The sequence below is a fragment of the Sorghum bicolor genome, chromosome 10 (assembly GCF_000003195.3).
Source record: "Sorghum bicolor cultivar BTx623 chromosome 10, Sorghum_bicolor_NCBIv3, whole genome shotgun sequence".
Classification (NCBI taxonomy): Eukaryota; Viridiplantae; Streptophyta; class Magnoliopsida; order Poales; family Poaceae; genus Sorghum; species Sorghum bicolor.
The window spans coordinates 56,125,166-56,140,329 of record NC_012879.2 but is presented as its reverse complement, the minus strand read 5'-3'; the positions used below and the strand labels follow the sequence as shown (position 1 = coordinate 56,140,329).

Here is a 15,164-nt window from a genome sequence, read left to right as displayed (position 1 = left end):
TGATGTGGTCATTTTATATTAATCGAGGCGGTTATAGTCAACTGTGTCGCAAAATCAATTTATCGAGGCAATTATACAGTAACCGTCTTCTAAAATCAATTAACTGAGGTAGTTTTTATAATCAGCCCGCCTAGGAAAATTAGGACATTTTCGGAGGCGGGCCTCTTAAAATGGCCTATTTCGGTTAATATGGTCGAGGCCCAGATGAGGCCCGATAAACGTGATAAGTATAAATCCATGACTTAGGCTTTTATAATCCCCTAGTCCCACATCGGCTCCATCTACTGCCGCCTCCTCTCTCCTTGCTCCTCCCACACTGGACAGCTTGCCTCCCCTATCCCCTACTGCCTCCCTCCTCTCTCAACCATCCCTCTCTCTCTCTCCATGGTGGCAGGCAGTGGGTAGTGGCGCGGGGTTGTGGTGGCTCGGCGGTGCAGGGGCCGTGGTGACTTAGTAGCGGCGATGCGACGCCGTGGATAGACGATGGTGTGTGGCGCAGGGTCGTCATGGCACAAGGAGCAGGCGGCGACATCCAGTGGAGTCCAACGAGAGCCGGTCCCCTCTTCCTCCTCAGTGGCAGATCTGATCCTATCCTCATCCCCGACGATGGATTCGACCATATCCACCTCTCTGGCGGTGGATCCGGTCTGCTCCTTCTTTCCCCTAGCTGGATCCGATGGAGGGCGACTGGATCCGACGGAGGGTGATCAAATCCATGGCGGGGCCGCCCTCAGGCGACAAATTGAGGACCGACGCGCTTCTCGGCAACGGATCCAACGACGGAGAGGCGGATCCGGCTGAAAATGGTCCTACAACGGACAAGGTAGTCGGTGCTCCTCCTTAGGCAAGCAACGACGACGATGCCCTATGGATGGGCTCGGTGGGCTTATCCACAATTTTTTATCTTTTTTTCTATTTTTTATTTGATTTACCAAGGCGGGCAGCAAATCGCCTCGAAAGATGTCACATTAAACCTTTGATCCAAGGCGGTTGGAACAATTGTCTCGGTAAAGCCTTTTTGCCCACCTCGGTTAAAAATAATATAGTAGTGTATGTGGCGATCATTTGGTCAGTGTTGAGTTTCTTTACAAAAAAATTTCTCTCAAATACGATACGAGCAATGCATATTATTGTACTAGGTAAAAGAGATTTTAAATTATAAGGTGCCATTCCACGGCCACGTAGTGTTTTGTGGAATCTAGGCCAGTTTCAGTGGGAGTTTCATCTGAGTTTCATTCACATTAAATAGGCTGTTACATAGGCATTTTGGATGACATGACAGTGTATTTAAGAAGAGAGATAAGAAATGAGTTTCATCTAGACGAAACTCTCTTGACACAATTACCAACTCTCTATGAGTCTTAAAATTAAATGCCTATGAAACCATGGAATGAAACTCTCCATTAAGAGTGAGTGTTTCATCCAAGTTTCATTTTATTTCGCATGACATGGCAACCTTGGAAATAACGCTATGAAACTCTCCACTGAGACTGGCCTTATGATGATTGCCGTACGTAAGAGCATCTCCAAAGGTTTTACATAATTGAGTTGGCATTTGTTGTTGTTTGTAAACTCCCAAAATTAAAAGCAAAGTCAAAAAATAGGTCATCTCCAAGGGTTTTGCATATTGAGTTGGCAATTAGCCAAAGTGGACCTGGCAACGATTTTTTTCTTCGCGCGCACTCGCGATCGTCTTCCCGCGCGACTTTCCTTCGCGATCGGTCTTTTGCCAAGCCGTACGTGGCTTGGCATATATATGCTAAATTTGCTCTCTCATTTGCCAAGTTGCCCAAAATATAAACTTCAAATGCAAAACCATTGGTACCTCCTTTTACAATTTTTGACAAATTACAAGAATGCAAATTCCAAATGCAAAACCCTTAGAGATGCTTTAACATTGGATAAACTGATGCTCTATCCGAGGTGAGCTAAAACTTCTAGCCTCGGCCTCGGTCGCTTCTTCACAACTTGCATATGTATTCTTTGTGCTTTTATGGAAAAGCTTTTGTATACACACATAAACTTCAAGTACCATTGGAAACAACTTATTTGAAACTAAATATGCGTGTAAAAAAACATAATTTTGAAAGATTTGTTTTACGATTTACAGATAAACTGTGTAATTAGTTTTTATTTTCATCTATATTTAATGATCCATGCATGTGTTGCAAGATTCGATGTGACGGAAAATCTTGAAAAAGGTTTTGGTTTTGGGGTGAACTAAACAAGGCCTAATAAGGCCTCGTTTAGTTGCAAAAATTTCAAGATTTTCGCGCATATATAGAGTATTAAGTATAAATAAAAAATAACTAATTATATAATTTATTTATAATTTACAAGATGATTTTTTTTAAATCTAGTTAGTTTAATTAAATAATAATCATCAAATATAAACGAAAATACTATAATAGCCTGAACCAAAATTCTTATACCAACTAGCCTTGTTTAGTTCCAAAATTTTTTTTGCAAAATAGGAATAGTAGCACTTTCGTTTGCATTTGACAAATATTGTCCAATCATAAACTAACTAGGCTTAAAAGATTCGTCTCGTCATTTTCGACCAAACTGTGCAATTAGTTTTTACTTTCGTCTATATTTAATACTCCATGCATGCGTCTAAAGATTTGATGTGACGGGAAATCTGAAAAATTTTACAAAATTTTCTGGAAACTAAACAAGGGCCTAAACGAGGCCTAACACGGAGCTTTTTACCTGTATGCCAATATAAAAGATTGACCAAACCAGGATGCCACTAAAAAGTTGTTTCGCACCGCTGTGCCTAACTTCATCTTCGACTATACCCGTGTGCCATTCCGTCTCCGTTCCGTTGGTTTTGTGACGTTTAAAAGTCTGACACGTGGATCCGAAAATGTCCTTCTTATCCTTCCAGTCCATCGAACCCCACGCGGTCCTCCAGCCCGCGTTCGAGGCCGCGCTCAGCCTCTTCCCGATGCTTCCGGGCCGCCTCCGCATCTGCGACGGCCACGTCGTGGTCGGCGCTGCCGCGTCCTCGCGGAGTCTGGTCTGTCGGCGGTGCGTACTCGACCTGCTGCATCGACGCCGACGAGTCACAGAGCTCACCGGGAACCGAGGGCGACGACGCCGCGGCGTCCATGCCATCCTGAACGCCCGCACGCCACGGCTGGTGGTTGGCTTCCGCTGCTGCGTTTGCCTGTTGTGACCCCAGGTTGTTGTCGGCCGCGGCGTCCGCCTGCTGCGCACCGCCGGCGTCGCCAAACGGGTGCACGGGCTGGACCTGAACGCCTGGCCGGCGGCTCGGCGTGGGCTTCGGGTGGTTGTGCGCGCCCTTGTAGATGATCTCCGTGATGTGTCCCTCGTGCGAGCGCTCCACCTTCTTCTTCACCGTGGGTACTCGCTGTGCTTCACCTGCTTCTACCCGTACTTCCTCCAGCTGTACCCGTCCTCCGCTGGCGCTGTAGCGGCGGCCATTGCCGGCGGGTAGTCTTTCCTCGCATTGCCACCTTCCTCAGCTGTCTGGCCGTAATCCGGGGGTGATACGTGTTCGTTGCAGGCACCGGTGCCAGATGCAAGACGGCTAAGCTTGAAGTCATGAGGACCGCCGATGTTCATATTAGTCTGCACATTGTGATTCTCCTGGTTCAGTTGGCCCAGCAAATTAGCTTCTTGTACTAGCTGAGTCTTAGTTTTAGTCTTGACAGAAACCTGCGTATTTTGTTCCTGGTGGAGCAAATATGAATTAACTCGTAACGAAGTGAAATCAAACAAGTATTGGATCACGAACAAGGAAAGTAAAAATGGTTCATTCACATTTTTGAAACAAAAAAGCGGGCTGATTTTCTTATCTGTTTAGTTTGAACTGAAGGACGACTAAAGTAGTGTTTAGTTGTCAGCGAGAATTATTTTATTGAACTTATAAATTATCTAGCTCTAGCAGAATCTAGCTCCTGGTACTGAATTATCAGCTCCAGCTGCTGTGCTGAAAGGCATGTTGAGCTTCGGCACCTTGAATCCAGCTCTTGCCTGCATCCTCTCGGCGAGGCTGCTGCCAGGACTGGTCTTCTGGCCAAACTGCGGGGTGAGTGGAAGTGACCGACCTGCGCCAGGCCCGATTTTTTGTGTCAAAATTGGCAGTGTGTGGCACTGGGGACAAGAAGATTTTGTTGTTGAGACCATTTGACCCAGGGGCATTCAAGTCAAATGCCAGACCACTTAACTGCCGTTATACTTCAAAATGGACAGAATGGCACACGGGAATAGTCGAAGATGAAGTTGGGCACAGCGGTGGCATCCTGGTTTGTTTAATCTTTTGTAATGGCACACAGGTAAAAGGCTCCCTAACACGAAGGCCATGTCGACGCAACCCGACCGCTTTGTGGGAAACACGGTTAAGACGCGAGCGCTCGGCGCTGGCCGAGGCTCGGCTTCGCTCGCCTACAAGGGCCGTTGCCGTCGGCCACCTCTCAGCGATTCGTCGCCTGCGCGTTGGCCCTGGTTGCCGCCCGCGTCTAGCAGGGGGCCATCGCCCGGCGCGCCCTGCAGCAGCTCCTGACAGCCGGCGCCGCCACCACCCGCTGCTCCTAAAAGGTACGATGTCGGGATTGGATCTGTCTTACAAATAGAGCACCCGTAACTTTCTCATGAGTATTATATCTATTGTGCATGTGATAGGATTGAGCTCAATCGGCTTCCAAAGGCTTACTCATTTGACATGTCAATCTTGGCGCCCTTCACATGATACATATCCATTGACCTTCGTCTATGTTCCAAAGCTTTCGGTGCTAATCCTTACTTCTATGAGTTCTGTTTACCACAAAAATATTAGGCTAAGTGAATTCCTTCGTAATGTGATCATAGTAAATCTGGACTTGAATTTTCAAAGTCGAAAGATTTGGATCCAACCTGAAGCAACAAAGCCGTTAGCTCCTCTTTTGCGTAATCTTCAAATGCTTAGATTACGTTTCATTCATGAAAAGTGTGACCTCTCTTGGACAATGTTTATCTTAGAAGCTACGCCCCTCTTGAAGGAAATTAACATACAGGTGTGGGACCATGTGTGTAATGCAAATGAAGACCATATGTCCAGGGAGGAATTGCAGATGCAGCAAGAAAATTTTTAAAATAGAAAGTGATCACTTAAGTTGGGAAGCACATGATTTCAAGCATTACAATTTGAGCAAGCTTAGGATAGAAGTAGAAGGTTTCCAAGTAGAAGAGAAACTCAAGAGCCTTATAAGACAAGTTCTGAAAGCAGTAGTGAATTTAGGACTTTTGTAGCACTTCGTAAAAGTCGCCTCTGTGGAAAGTCCGCATTCGTCCTTCATCAATGGCATATCCACAAAATGAAGAGCAGAAAGACCTGATATGGACACAAATTTCGGACCAGATATCCTCAAATGCTATAATTAGATTTTCCCCTTGATCATATCTTCGCATTTCGTGTCCCTTAAGCATCATGGCTCTCGCATCTTGTTTTAACATGTATGGACGTCTTTATTGGTACCTGGTTATGTATGATTGGGAAAACGGTGTTTCTGCCCTGTCAAAAAAAAAAAGGGGGCCGTTCGGTGTGAACTTGGATGACAAATTCATCAGTGAACAACCGTGCAATCATCAGTGCCTTTCCTGTTTGTTTTCGCTTATAATCATCGTTCCATGAAAAATTTCTTAAATTCATAGTTGTGCTAGTTCAAAGTTTTGAATTAGCGGTAGCTAAAAAAATAATAAAAAATAATCAAATTAAAGTGTTTAGTGGGATTCTCCTGATAATCTAGTTATCAATAAAAACAAATAGTTTAGTTTTCGGTCCATAATTTAAATGCCTTTTGACTGTTCCCTTTTATTTTTCAACTATTAGATCTTAAAACATCTTGAAGAGATTAGCCAAATCATTTTTTAATGATGAATTAGTTATTATTAAAGAAAAAAATTTCGAATAGACTTTATAAATGACTCTCTAAATTTAGTAGCTCTCTCATTCCACCTCATTCGCTTTCTACTTTTAGATAGGGCCATTGAACTTTTTAGTTTTGTAGAGTCTATTAGAGTATTCTAATATTTTTTTTATCAAATCTATTTTAGAGAGTAGCTAAATCAATATTTTTAGTTAATCTCTTAGAGATGCTCACTGAATGAAAGACTCGATGTTTTTTTAAGCACCATAAAATCTCTCTAGAAATATGTTTGATTGAATCAGAATTGAGCCGAGCCTAGAGATATTTCCAACAAAATGCGTATGATTATTATTGGCTAGCAGAACGTCAGCACACCGTGATCGAAACCCCGCATATCCTTGCGGAGAACTTAGGCCTTGTCTAGATGAACATAAAATCCAAAAACTTTTCAAAATCTCCTATCCCATCGATTCTTACAGCACATATATATATAGAGCATTAAATATAGATTAAAAAATAATTAATTACATAATTTAACTGTAATTTGTAAGACGAATCTTTTAAACCTAGTTAGTCCATAGTTAGACAATATTTGTTAAATATAAATAAAAGTGTTATAGTATTAAAAATTTTCACCCAGAAAACTAAACAAGGCCAGCCTCGATCAGGAATATGTCGCCGGAACACGCATAGCTAGTCGTGATAGTAGCGAGGGAACAAAGCATTCTACTCGCGGCATATCCCGGCAAAAACATCTGCTTCAGCTCCCATACATACATCGCATAACATATAAGGACACACCCCTCGTTCTCATCGTGCATTTTTTTGTTAATTAACGCGGATGTGCAGAATAGCGCAGAATAATTGCAGATAACGACTTGGCGGATGGCAGGCACGCAAGCTCTCGCTCGCGTCGCGCCGAGATCGTGGCCGCGACTCGGGCGCACGAAGCTGGAAGCCTAGCTTATCTGAAATCCTGAAACGTGAGGCCACCGATCGAGCCGTCGTGCGTCTCGTTTTTATTCCATCATCACGTCAGGACACTAAAAAAATACTCCAAGAGCAACTTCGACCCAAGTCTCTAAATTAAGCTTTTAAATTTTTATTTACATGCTATGATGAAAAAAGTAGAAACTCAAATTAAGACCCAACTCCAACCCACCTCCTAAACAAGTAGGATAGGGGGTTCTAGATGTGAGGGGTTGAAACTATAATTTAGAAAGACATGGAAAATAAGAGCCCAAGTAGTAGGTGGATTGGAGTTGATTTTTTTAATCAATTCCTTAGATTTAGAATAGAGACTTGTTTAGGAGGTGGGTTGGAGTTGCTCGGGTGGGTGCAGCCTGCAGGTGCTGCTGTACGGTTCTCGTTTACCTTAGCGTTCGGTTACGGTGAGTGTGTGCATCGGTTGAAAAACGAGTGCGAATGCACGGACACACAGGAGTGAAACGTCTCCAAAGGCCAGAACGACTCTTTATAGCACTGCAAGGACCGACTGAACCTGAACGTGTCACACAGAAGTTGTCTGTACAGCTCGTGCGGCAATTTCACACCACTGTTTCGCTGTAGGAAAAAAAATATAAATTATCTCTTGTAAGTTATTTTTTTAATTGTGTACTATTTGGTTGTGTAAAACTACTGTCCAAAAAATCTTAAAAATTCAGACACCTAGAGTACAGCAACTTATTTAACTATATGCTTACATTTCTCTTCCGGAGCACGTCGGTTTCACCTCTCGGTTCGCAGTGCTACGGGGGCACAACAGCTGCTTGAACGAAAAGTACTAATATTTCCGTGAGCTGGTTCCAAACCGCTTGTAAAAAAAATGTGCCCCATTTCCACACTGTAAATGACAGTGAAAATTTAGGGCTCGGCTCAATAGAAAAACGAGAAGAAAAGTTGAGCTTGGGTTTCAAGTTCGTCCGCTGGCACTGGCACGCGAACCAACTGATGAAGAAATCAGAAGCTTCCAATACTGTAGTAATCTGTTTGTTACTGATGCAGTGGTCTAATCATGAGGTCAGCTGGCAGCCTGCGCGAGCCAACGACGGCAACAAGGAAGACGTTGCGGTCACAGCGGCGACTCCCAAACGCGCCCGCCTCGGTAACGCAGCCCCCGCGGCCCTATTCTTAGCTCGCCACGAGGCCGGCGCGGGAGCCGTGTCCGCGGTCCGCCCGCCTCCCTGCGCCATGCGCACCCGCTCCACTCCTTGAGCACGTCGCCGCCGCCAGCGCTAGTGCGCCGCACGCACGCATCCGTCTCCGCCTCCCGTGTCCATGGCCGGGCGGCTCCTGCTAGCCGCGGCGCTCGTGGTCGCGGCGTGCACCGTCCCCGTGGCGGCTCAGAACAAGTCGGAGGCGGACGTGCTGAACGAGTTCAGGGCGGCGCTGCGGGGGCCGGACGGCGGACCGCCGAGGGAGCTGAACCAGTGGGCGACCGGGGGCGCGCCCGCGCCCTGCGTCGGCAACGCGACGCAGTGGCCTGGGGTGAAGCACTGCGTCAATGGCAGAGTGCTGGTCCTGAAGCTGGAGGGCCTCCAGCTGCAGGGCGCGGCGCCGGACCTCGGTCTGCTCGCGCCGCTCCAGGCGCTGCGCTCGCTCAGCCTCGGCAACAACAGCCTCACGGGCGCGTTCCCGGACGTGTCCGCGCTCCCCGCGCTCAGGTTCCTCTTCCTGTTCCAGAACAGGCTCGCCGGGGAGATCCCCGACGGCGCGTTCGCGGCGCTGAGGGGGCTTCAGAAGCTCAACCTCTCCGGGAACGCCTTCTCCGGGCCGATACCGAGCTCCATCGCCTCGTCCGGCCATCTCCTGTCCGTCGACCTCTCCAACAACAACTTCTCCGGGCCTATCCCGGAAGGGCTCCAGAAGTTAGGCGCCAATCTCAAGATCCAAGGTGAGTTGAGTTCGCGTCATGGCTTTTTCCTGTCGTTGACATGGAGTTTTCTCTTTGATGCATGCTTGGTTACGTTTTCTTTGTTTCTTGTTTGGTTACTGCTGTAGGATTTATTTAGTTATTTAGTTGTATGTAATATGGAAACTATTTTGGATTTATTTTACTTAGATTTATCATGGCCTCCAAAAAAAGTTTGAGAAAAACAAACTTGTTTCTAAGGTCATGGTGTTTCATCCAAAGATGAGTATAATATTGCTTTGCGTCTAACTAAGTCAAAGATCGAACATGGCCAAAGGTATCGGTTAAATCGAACCTGACTCTGCATAGAATCAACCATAGCTTAAAATTTTATAGAATTAATGTAAGATGTTTTAAGAATGGGAATCCTTAGAGCATCACCAACCGTTTTGCATAATTAGTTTGGCAAATGAGAGAGTTTGCCAAGTCTCAAAAAAATATGGCAAAGGTGAAAAGAGACAATCTCCAATGGTTTGGCATTAATCACTTCGCGCCATTTTTCCAATGCCAAGTGTGAACAGGTTTGGCATATATGCCAATTCTTCATCTCTTTTTGCCAAGTTAACAAAATTGCAAAATCTAAATGCCAAACCGTTGGATAAGTGTTTTTAAGACTTTTTTTTGCAAATACATGAATGCAAAGCTTATTTGCAAAACGGTTGGAGATGCTCTAACTATAATAATATAAGTCGAACATTGGAACACTCGATGTTATGGGAAGGTGATTTTGATGTTTTTCTTTTGCACAATAATGAGTGTTTAGTGTTCAAGTGATGCTACCCGAGCATGGGGTGGAAAGGGGCGGAGCCAGAAACTTCTAAGAGCTTAGAGCAAGTATTATGGTGGGCTGTAAGCTGGCTAAATGCTGATGTGGAGAAGAGAAGGGAGGAGAGAGAGGAGAAGCAGGCTGTAAGCTTACAGCCAGGTTAGACACAAAAACCAAGAAACTTTGTGAGAGAGATAAGTGGGCCATGTATTAATAGTGAATAGCTAACTATTGTATGGGTGAGCTGCAAGAAGGCTGTAAGTTACCTTACAGCCAGCAAGTGGACTGTATTATTAAACTTGCTCTTAGATGATTCTTTATGCAAAAAATATTTACTTATAGACATATAGTGTCTCTCTTTGACACAAATAAAAAATCCAGTTGCACTTTGGCAACGATCCTGAAAAATCCCGTTGCCTTGGGTCACCGGACAATGTACGTCTTTGCCACTAGAGGTGGAGGCATCACAACAACAACCTACTGAATTAGGGTTAATCTTGGCAACGGATCAGATGGCAAGGAGCGTCTAGAGATAAGAAAAGATCGCGGGTGGCAAGAAGGACGCCGTGGCGAAAGCAACTTGAGCTGATGATGAGATGTTGGATTATTGAGAATGGGGGCTCGATTGCACCTTGGTGAAAGTAATGATAGGCGATCTGTGAACATAAGAAGCATTATGTTTGACACTCTACATAATTCTAGAGTTAGACGAGGATGTGAAGGATTGTTAGGGTTATGTAGCGAGGCGAGTCATTTTATCAATGGTCGATGGACCATAAATCAGTTGTTGGTTGAATAAAAATACCCCGGCCAAAGACATTAAGCTTGTGTTTGATAGGATTCTCCAAACTAATTTGCTCTAGAAACAGAAGAACTAATAGCAAACTGTTCCAGGATCCGGAGTCATAGTTAGAAACATTTTTTCAAACTATACATCTTAGAGACCAAAAGCCTAAAAACCCTAAATTCATAGTAGAGTCAAAATTGTTTTCTCCTTTGAAACGTTCCTTCAAGAAACCGGATTCATGCTAGGCCTAATCATATATGTCTTGAACTCACCCTTGACAATCACATAGTGCAACTCATTCCTAGTCTAGTCTTACCTTTGGTGTGATAATACAAAAAGAGCTCCAAATAGTTAAATCATTTATGTGGTTATAAACATAATTTGCTGATAATTTTCTTAGAAAAACATAGACATTGTAATTCTATCAGCGGTAGTTCAGTTATCACAAGTTTAGATTATACTATGCAAAAAATTAAAAATGTATATGGAATGTAACGCAACACAATTGAGGGGAAAAATGGAATAGTTGTGGTACGTAATGCTTGTAATATTCACTGCTAGTAACTACATTTCCTATCATAACGTATATTGTTAGTGTTGGGAGAAGTGTTTAGAAACATATTTTGATTATCAACTACTCCTACAATATATTCCCTCTATTCCAAAAAATAAATGCAATTCTATGGTCCAAGTTATGTTCCAAAAAGAATGCTAATGTAAGCATTGTAGGTGGGTAGTTTGGGTATTATGGATTATTTTTATATGGGTTCCACTATATTTAAAAAAAACACAAAACCGCTTCTCTCCCCTCCCCCTCCCAACACACAGTTGGCATTCTTGTGTTTTCTACTCCCTTTGTCCTGAAATATCCAAGCATTCAAAATTCCTTTCAAATTATAAGGGAGTCTAAATGAACTAACCCTCGAACTCAGTTTTAAAAAGGTAACATTTATATGCATATCTACCATTAATTTGTATTACCAACCCAAACATGGTAACCAGGATGGGTCACATCACATGGCCATTTGGTTTACCACATAATATGTTCTAGAATTTGTAAGATGGCTTATATTCCAGGAATGAGGTAGTACTACGTACTCTACCATTCTTATATGCTCCAACAAACATGACAGTAGTTCCTCCTTCGAATTTTAGACTTTGTTTTTTCCTAGACGGAGGGAGAGTATCATCAACTGCTACAAAATCAATTCCTAATAGCAGATACATGTAATGTGAATCAACTCATATAACTTTTATTAGCATGCGAATCTGTTGATGCTTGCATCGCACACTGAAACACTACTGAAAAAAAATCCATTTCATTTTACAACGAGAGATGAGCAATTGAGCTTATAGCATGTAGTAAATTCTTAATGTGTTCATCTTGGTTCCTCGCCTCACATGCCCTCTGATCAAAAGCCTTGTCATTGAAATCTTCAGGGAACAAACTTGTCTGTGGCGACATGGTCGACACTCCATGCCCTTCCCCTTCCAAGTCGTCATCCGGGAGCATGAATATATTGATCACCATCGCCATCGTTGTGGTCACGATTGGCGCGGTCCTGGCCGTTGCCGGCGTCATCGCGGCGGTCCAGGCCCGCCGCAACGAGACACGCTATTGCGGAGGCACCGAAACACTAGGCGGTAGCCCCGACGCCGCCAAGGTCACCTCTGCTCCGGCCGTCAAGATCGAGAAGGTATCCACACGGCCGGCAGCGCGTGCACCTGCCAGCTCTCGATGCAAGTAACATTCGTTCGTGACCGCAGGGTGGCATGGATCAGCACGGCGGCGTGGTGACGCCGGCGTCCGGGAAGCGCGGCGGTCGGCGCGAGGACCACGGGAAGCTGGTGTTCATCCAGGAGGGGCGGGCACGGTTCGACCTGGAGGACCTGCTCCGCTCCTCCGCCGAGGTGCTGGGCAGCGGCAACTTCGGCGCGTCGTACAAGGCGACCCTGGTGGACGGCCCGTCCCTGGTGGTGAAGCGGTTCAAGGACATGAACGGCGCCGGGCGCGAGGACTTCTCGGAGCACATGCGCCGGCTGGGGCAGCTCGTCCACCCCAACCTCCTCCCCGTCATCGCCTACCTCTACAAGAAAGACGAGAAGCTGCTCGTCACGGACTACATGGTGAACGGCAGCCTGGCTCACGCGCTCCATGGCGGTAAGCAAATTGAATTAATTGTCGCGGCGGCCTGAGTGCCTGTGCCTGCTGACTGATGCCTGATGATGTGCAAGCAATGCAAATGCCATGGGATTTGCAGGGGCGAGGTCGAGCCTGCCGCCGCTGGACTGGCCGAAGCGTCTGAAGATCATCAAGGGCGTGGCGCGCGGGCTGGCGCACCTGTACGAGGAGCTGCCGATGCTGATGGTGCCGCACGGGCACCTCAAGTCCTCCAACGTCCTGCTGGACGCCACCTGCGAGCCGCTGCTGAGCGACTACGCGCTGGCGCCCCTGGTGACGCCGCAGCACGCGGCGCAGGTGATGGTGGCGTACAAGTCCCCCGAGTGCGCGGCGGCGCAGGGCGGGCGGCCCGGCCGGAAGAGCGACGTGTGGAGCCTGGGCATCCTCATCCTGGAGGTGCTGACGGGCAAGTTCCCCGCCAACTACCTCCGGCAGGGCCGCGCCGGCACCGACCTCGCCGGGTGGGTCAACTCCGTGGTGCGGGAGGAGTGGACCGGCGAGGTGTTCGACAACGACATGCGCGGGACGCGGAGCGGCGAGGGCCAGATGGTGAAGCTGCTCCAGGTCGGGCTCGGCTGCTGCGAGCCCGACGTGAGCCGCCGCTGGGGCCTCGAGGAGGCGCTCGCGCGCATCGAGGAGCTCCGGGAGCGCGACGCCGGCGACGACAGCAGCACCGCCTCGTCGTTCCTGAGCGACGGAGAGCCGCCGCCGGCGCGGTCAGGCGAGCCGCCGTCGCACTCCGAATAGAGGCAAACACAGTGTGGTTTCGGTGCAAACGCTGTGTGCGTGTCATGTGACGATGGCCAAGTACCATGGTGGTCGGTGGCATACAACGTTTGTGAGAGGCGAGGCCGGCGTCGTTGACACGTGCGTGACGGCCGGAGATAGATCGTCGGGGTGTGCAAGTGCAAGCTTGTCGGACCATTTCCAGCGTGTGTAAATTGAGTGTTAAATTTTGTTGAACAAAAAGGGGAGTTATTGCCGTGGTATAGGAGAATAAGGCCCTTTGGTTTTTATTTGTGTTATTATTATATACTCCGTATAAGCATTGTTGTTGCAGGTGGTATGGAAAAAGTGCTAGCAGAACAAGAAAAAAAATTGTTTTCCATGAATAAAGCAGCTGGCTCTTGTGACAATGTGCCACTTTGCAGTTCGATAAAACTGTCGGTGTTTTTTTTAAGAAAAGGTTTCCCCAGCTTTATTGCCATAAAGCTAACAGTAATGCAGTTCAAGTTCAGAGTTTAAGTGCCAACAAAGGAAGGGCAACATGGCCAAACAAAAGCCAAACAGCCAAACGTTTAGGCTATGGAAGAAAACCACACTCTAGCTGTCGGTGTTCTACCTTTGATTTTCTCTCATGGTCTCACTGTCGGTGCTCCTGTCCGGCGGAATGTGCACGACACCCCCTCCATGAATAAGAATCTTGACACTGAATCTGTACCGTATAAAAATGGTTATATAACCTGGAAGTTTAGATTTCCAGTTTTGCTGGTCAGTCAGAAATCGTGCGCGTGACACGGAATTCCCGAGTGCTCCGCTGCTGGCCTGCTGGCTGCTGCTGCAGCATTTGCATTTTGAGAGGCCCCTCTGAATCTAGTTGAAGCCTTGAAGGTTTCTACTTAAGCCCATCCTGGCCCAACCCGTCGAACATTTCGCCGAGGACACAGGAGGCCGGCGACCAGCTCGGCCGAGCGGTGAGCAGAGCCCACGGCCCAGCTTGGCTGCGCGTGGCGCATATACCGAACAAAATGTGGAAACCCGATAACACAATATCTGAAGACGTAACACTGCATATAAAGTAATACCGTACAACATTTCTTTGGACACGAAACTGAGAATATATTTTCCTTATAGATTGCTTACAGCTACAAGTCTCTTCCAATTTCCGTCGACAAACGAGATCCTACATCCCCCGGGGGTCAACTATATACGCAAACACACGACTCTATCTGTACCCTTTTTTTTAGCATATGGAAGTATCCTAACTACTACTGTACGTACTACCGGAAGCATTCGAATTTTGCACGATATCGATACGCAACCAACCAACCAACCGACCGACCTCCCGTCCTATATGGCGTGTCACCCGTGCTTTTCTTGTTGCTAATGGCCACGGCTTGACTGCCACTGAACATACATCGCCCATCAAGTAGTAGGTCGGTAAACCCTGATCTGATCCGATCACCCTCCCGGGATAACGAAAACAATCCAGCCACCACCGCCTTTCGGAAAAGCAGAGCCGGAGCCGGACTACCAGAAGATCACAACAAGTTCACCAGGATCTTTTTACCTCGTTGCCGACCACCGAACCCCCCCAATTCCTCACGCACCCAGTCACGCCGCTGGCGCAGGATCGCTTCGAAAAGCCCGGCAGGCGGCAGCCGCTGTCCCGTCCGACGCAGCTCCACGAGTGCGTCTCCGTCGCTTGCCCCCCCGCCCCGGGTCATCCCGCGCCACATCATCGCCCACTCACCACACCAGGCCCGCGCGCATCGTGTGGCCGCGCGGACGCGGCGCCCTGGCCGCGGGGCCCGCCCCGCCCCATCCACACGGCCCACGAGGCGGACGGATCCCGAGCCCCGTGCCTGCCTCCCTCCCTCGCTCGCTTTCATCGCGAGATACGCGCTGGTCGGGGTCGCCACCTC

At 47.2% G+C, this 15,164-nt stretch overlaps 1 protein-coding gene and 1 pseudogene across 1 annotated transcript; one reads left to right on the top strand and one right to left on the bottom strand.

The window, feature by feature from the left end:
* LOC110431186 lies at positions 2,879-5,599 on the bottom strand (annotated as a pseudogene).
* On the top strand, positions 7,914-13,655 carry LOC8069382 (pollen receptor-like kinase 4). The gene is made up of 4 exons (XM_002438754.2): positions 7,914-8,766; positions 11,778-12,034; positions 12,105-12,498; positions 12,599-13,655. The coding sequence occupies exons 1-4, from the start codon at positions 8,151-8,153 to the stop codon at positions 13,264-13,266; spliced, it is 1,935 nt and encodes a 644-aa protein (XP_002438799.1). The 5' UTR covers positions 7,914-8,150; the 3' UTR covers positions 13,267-13,655.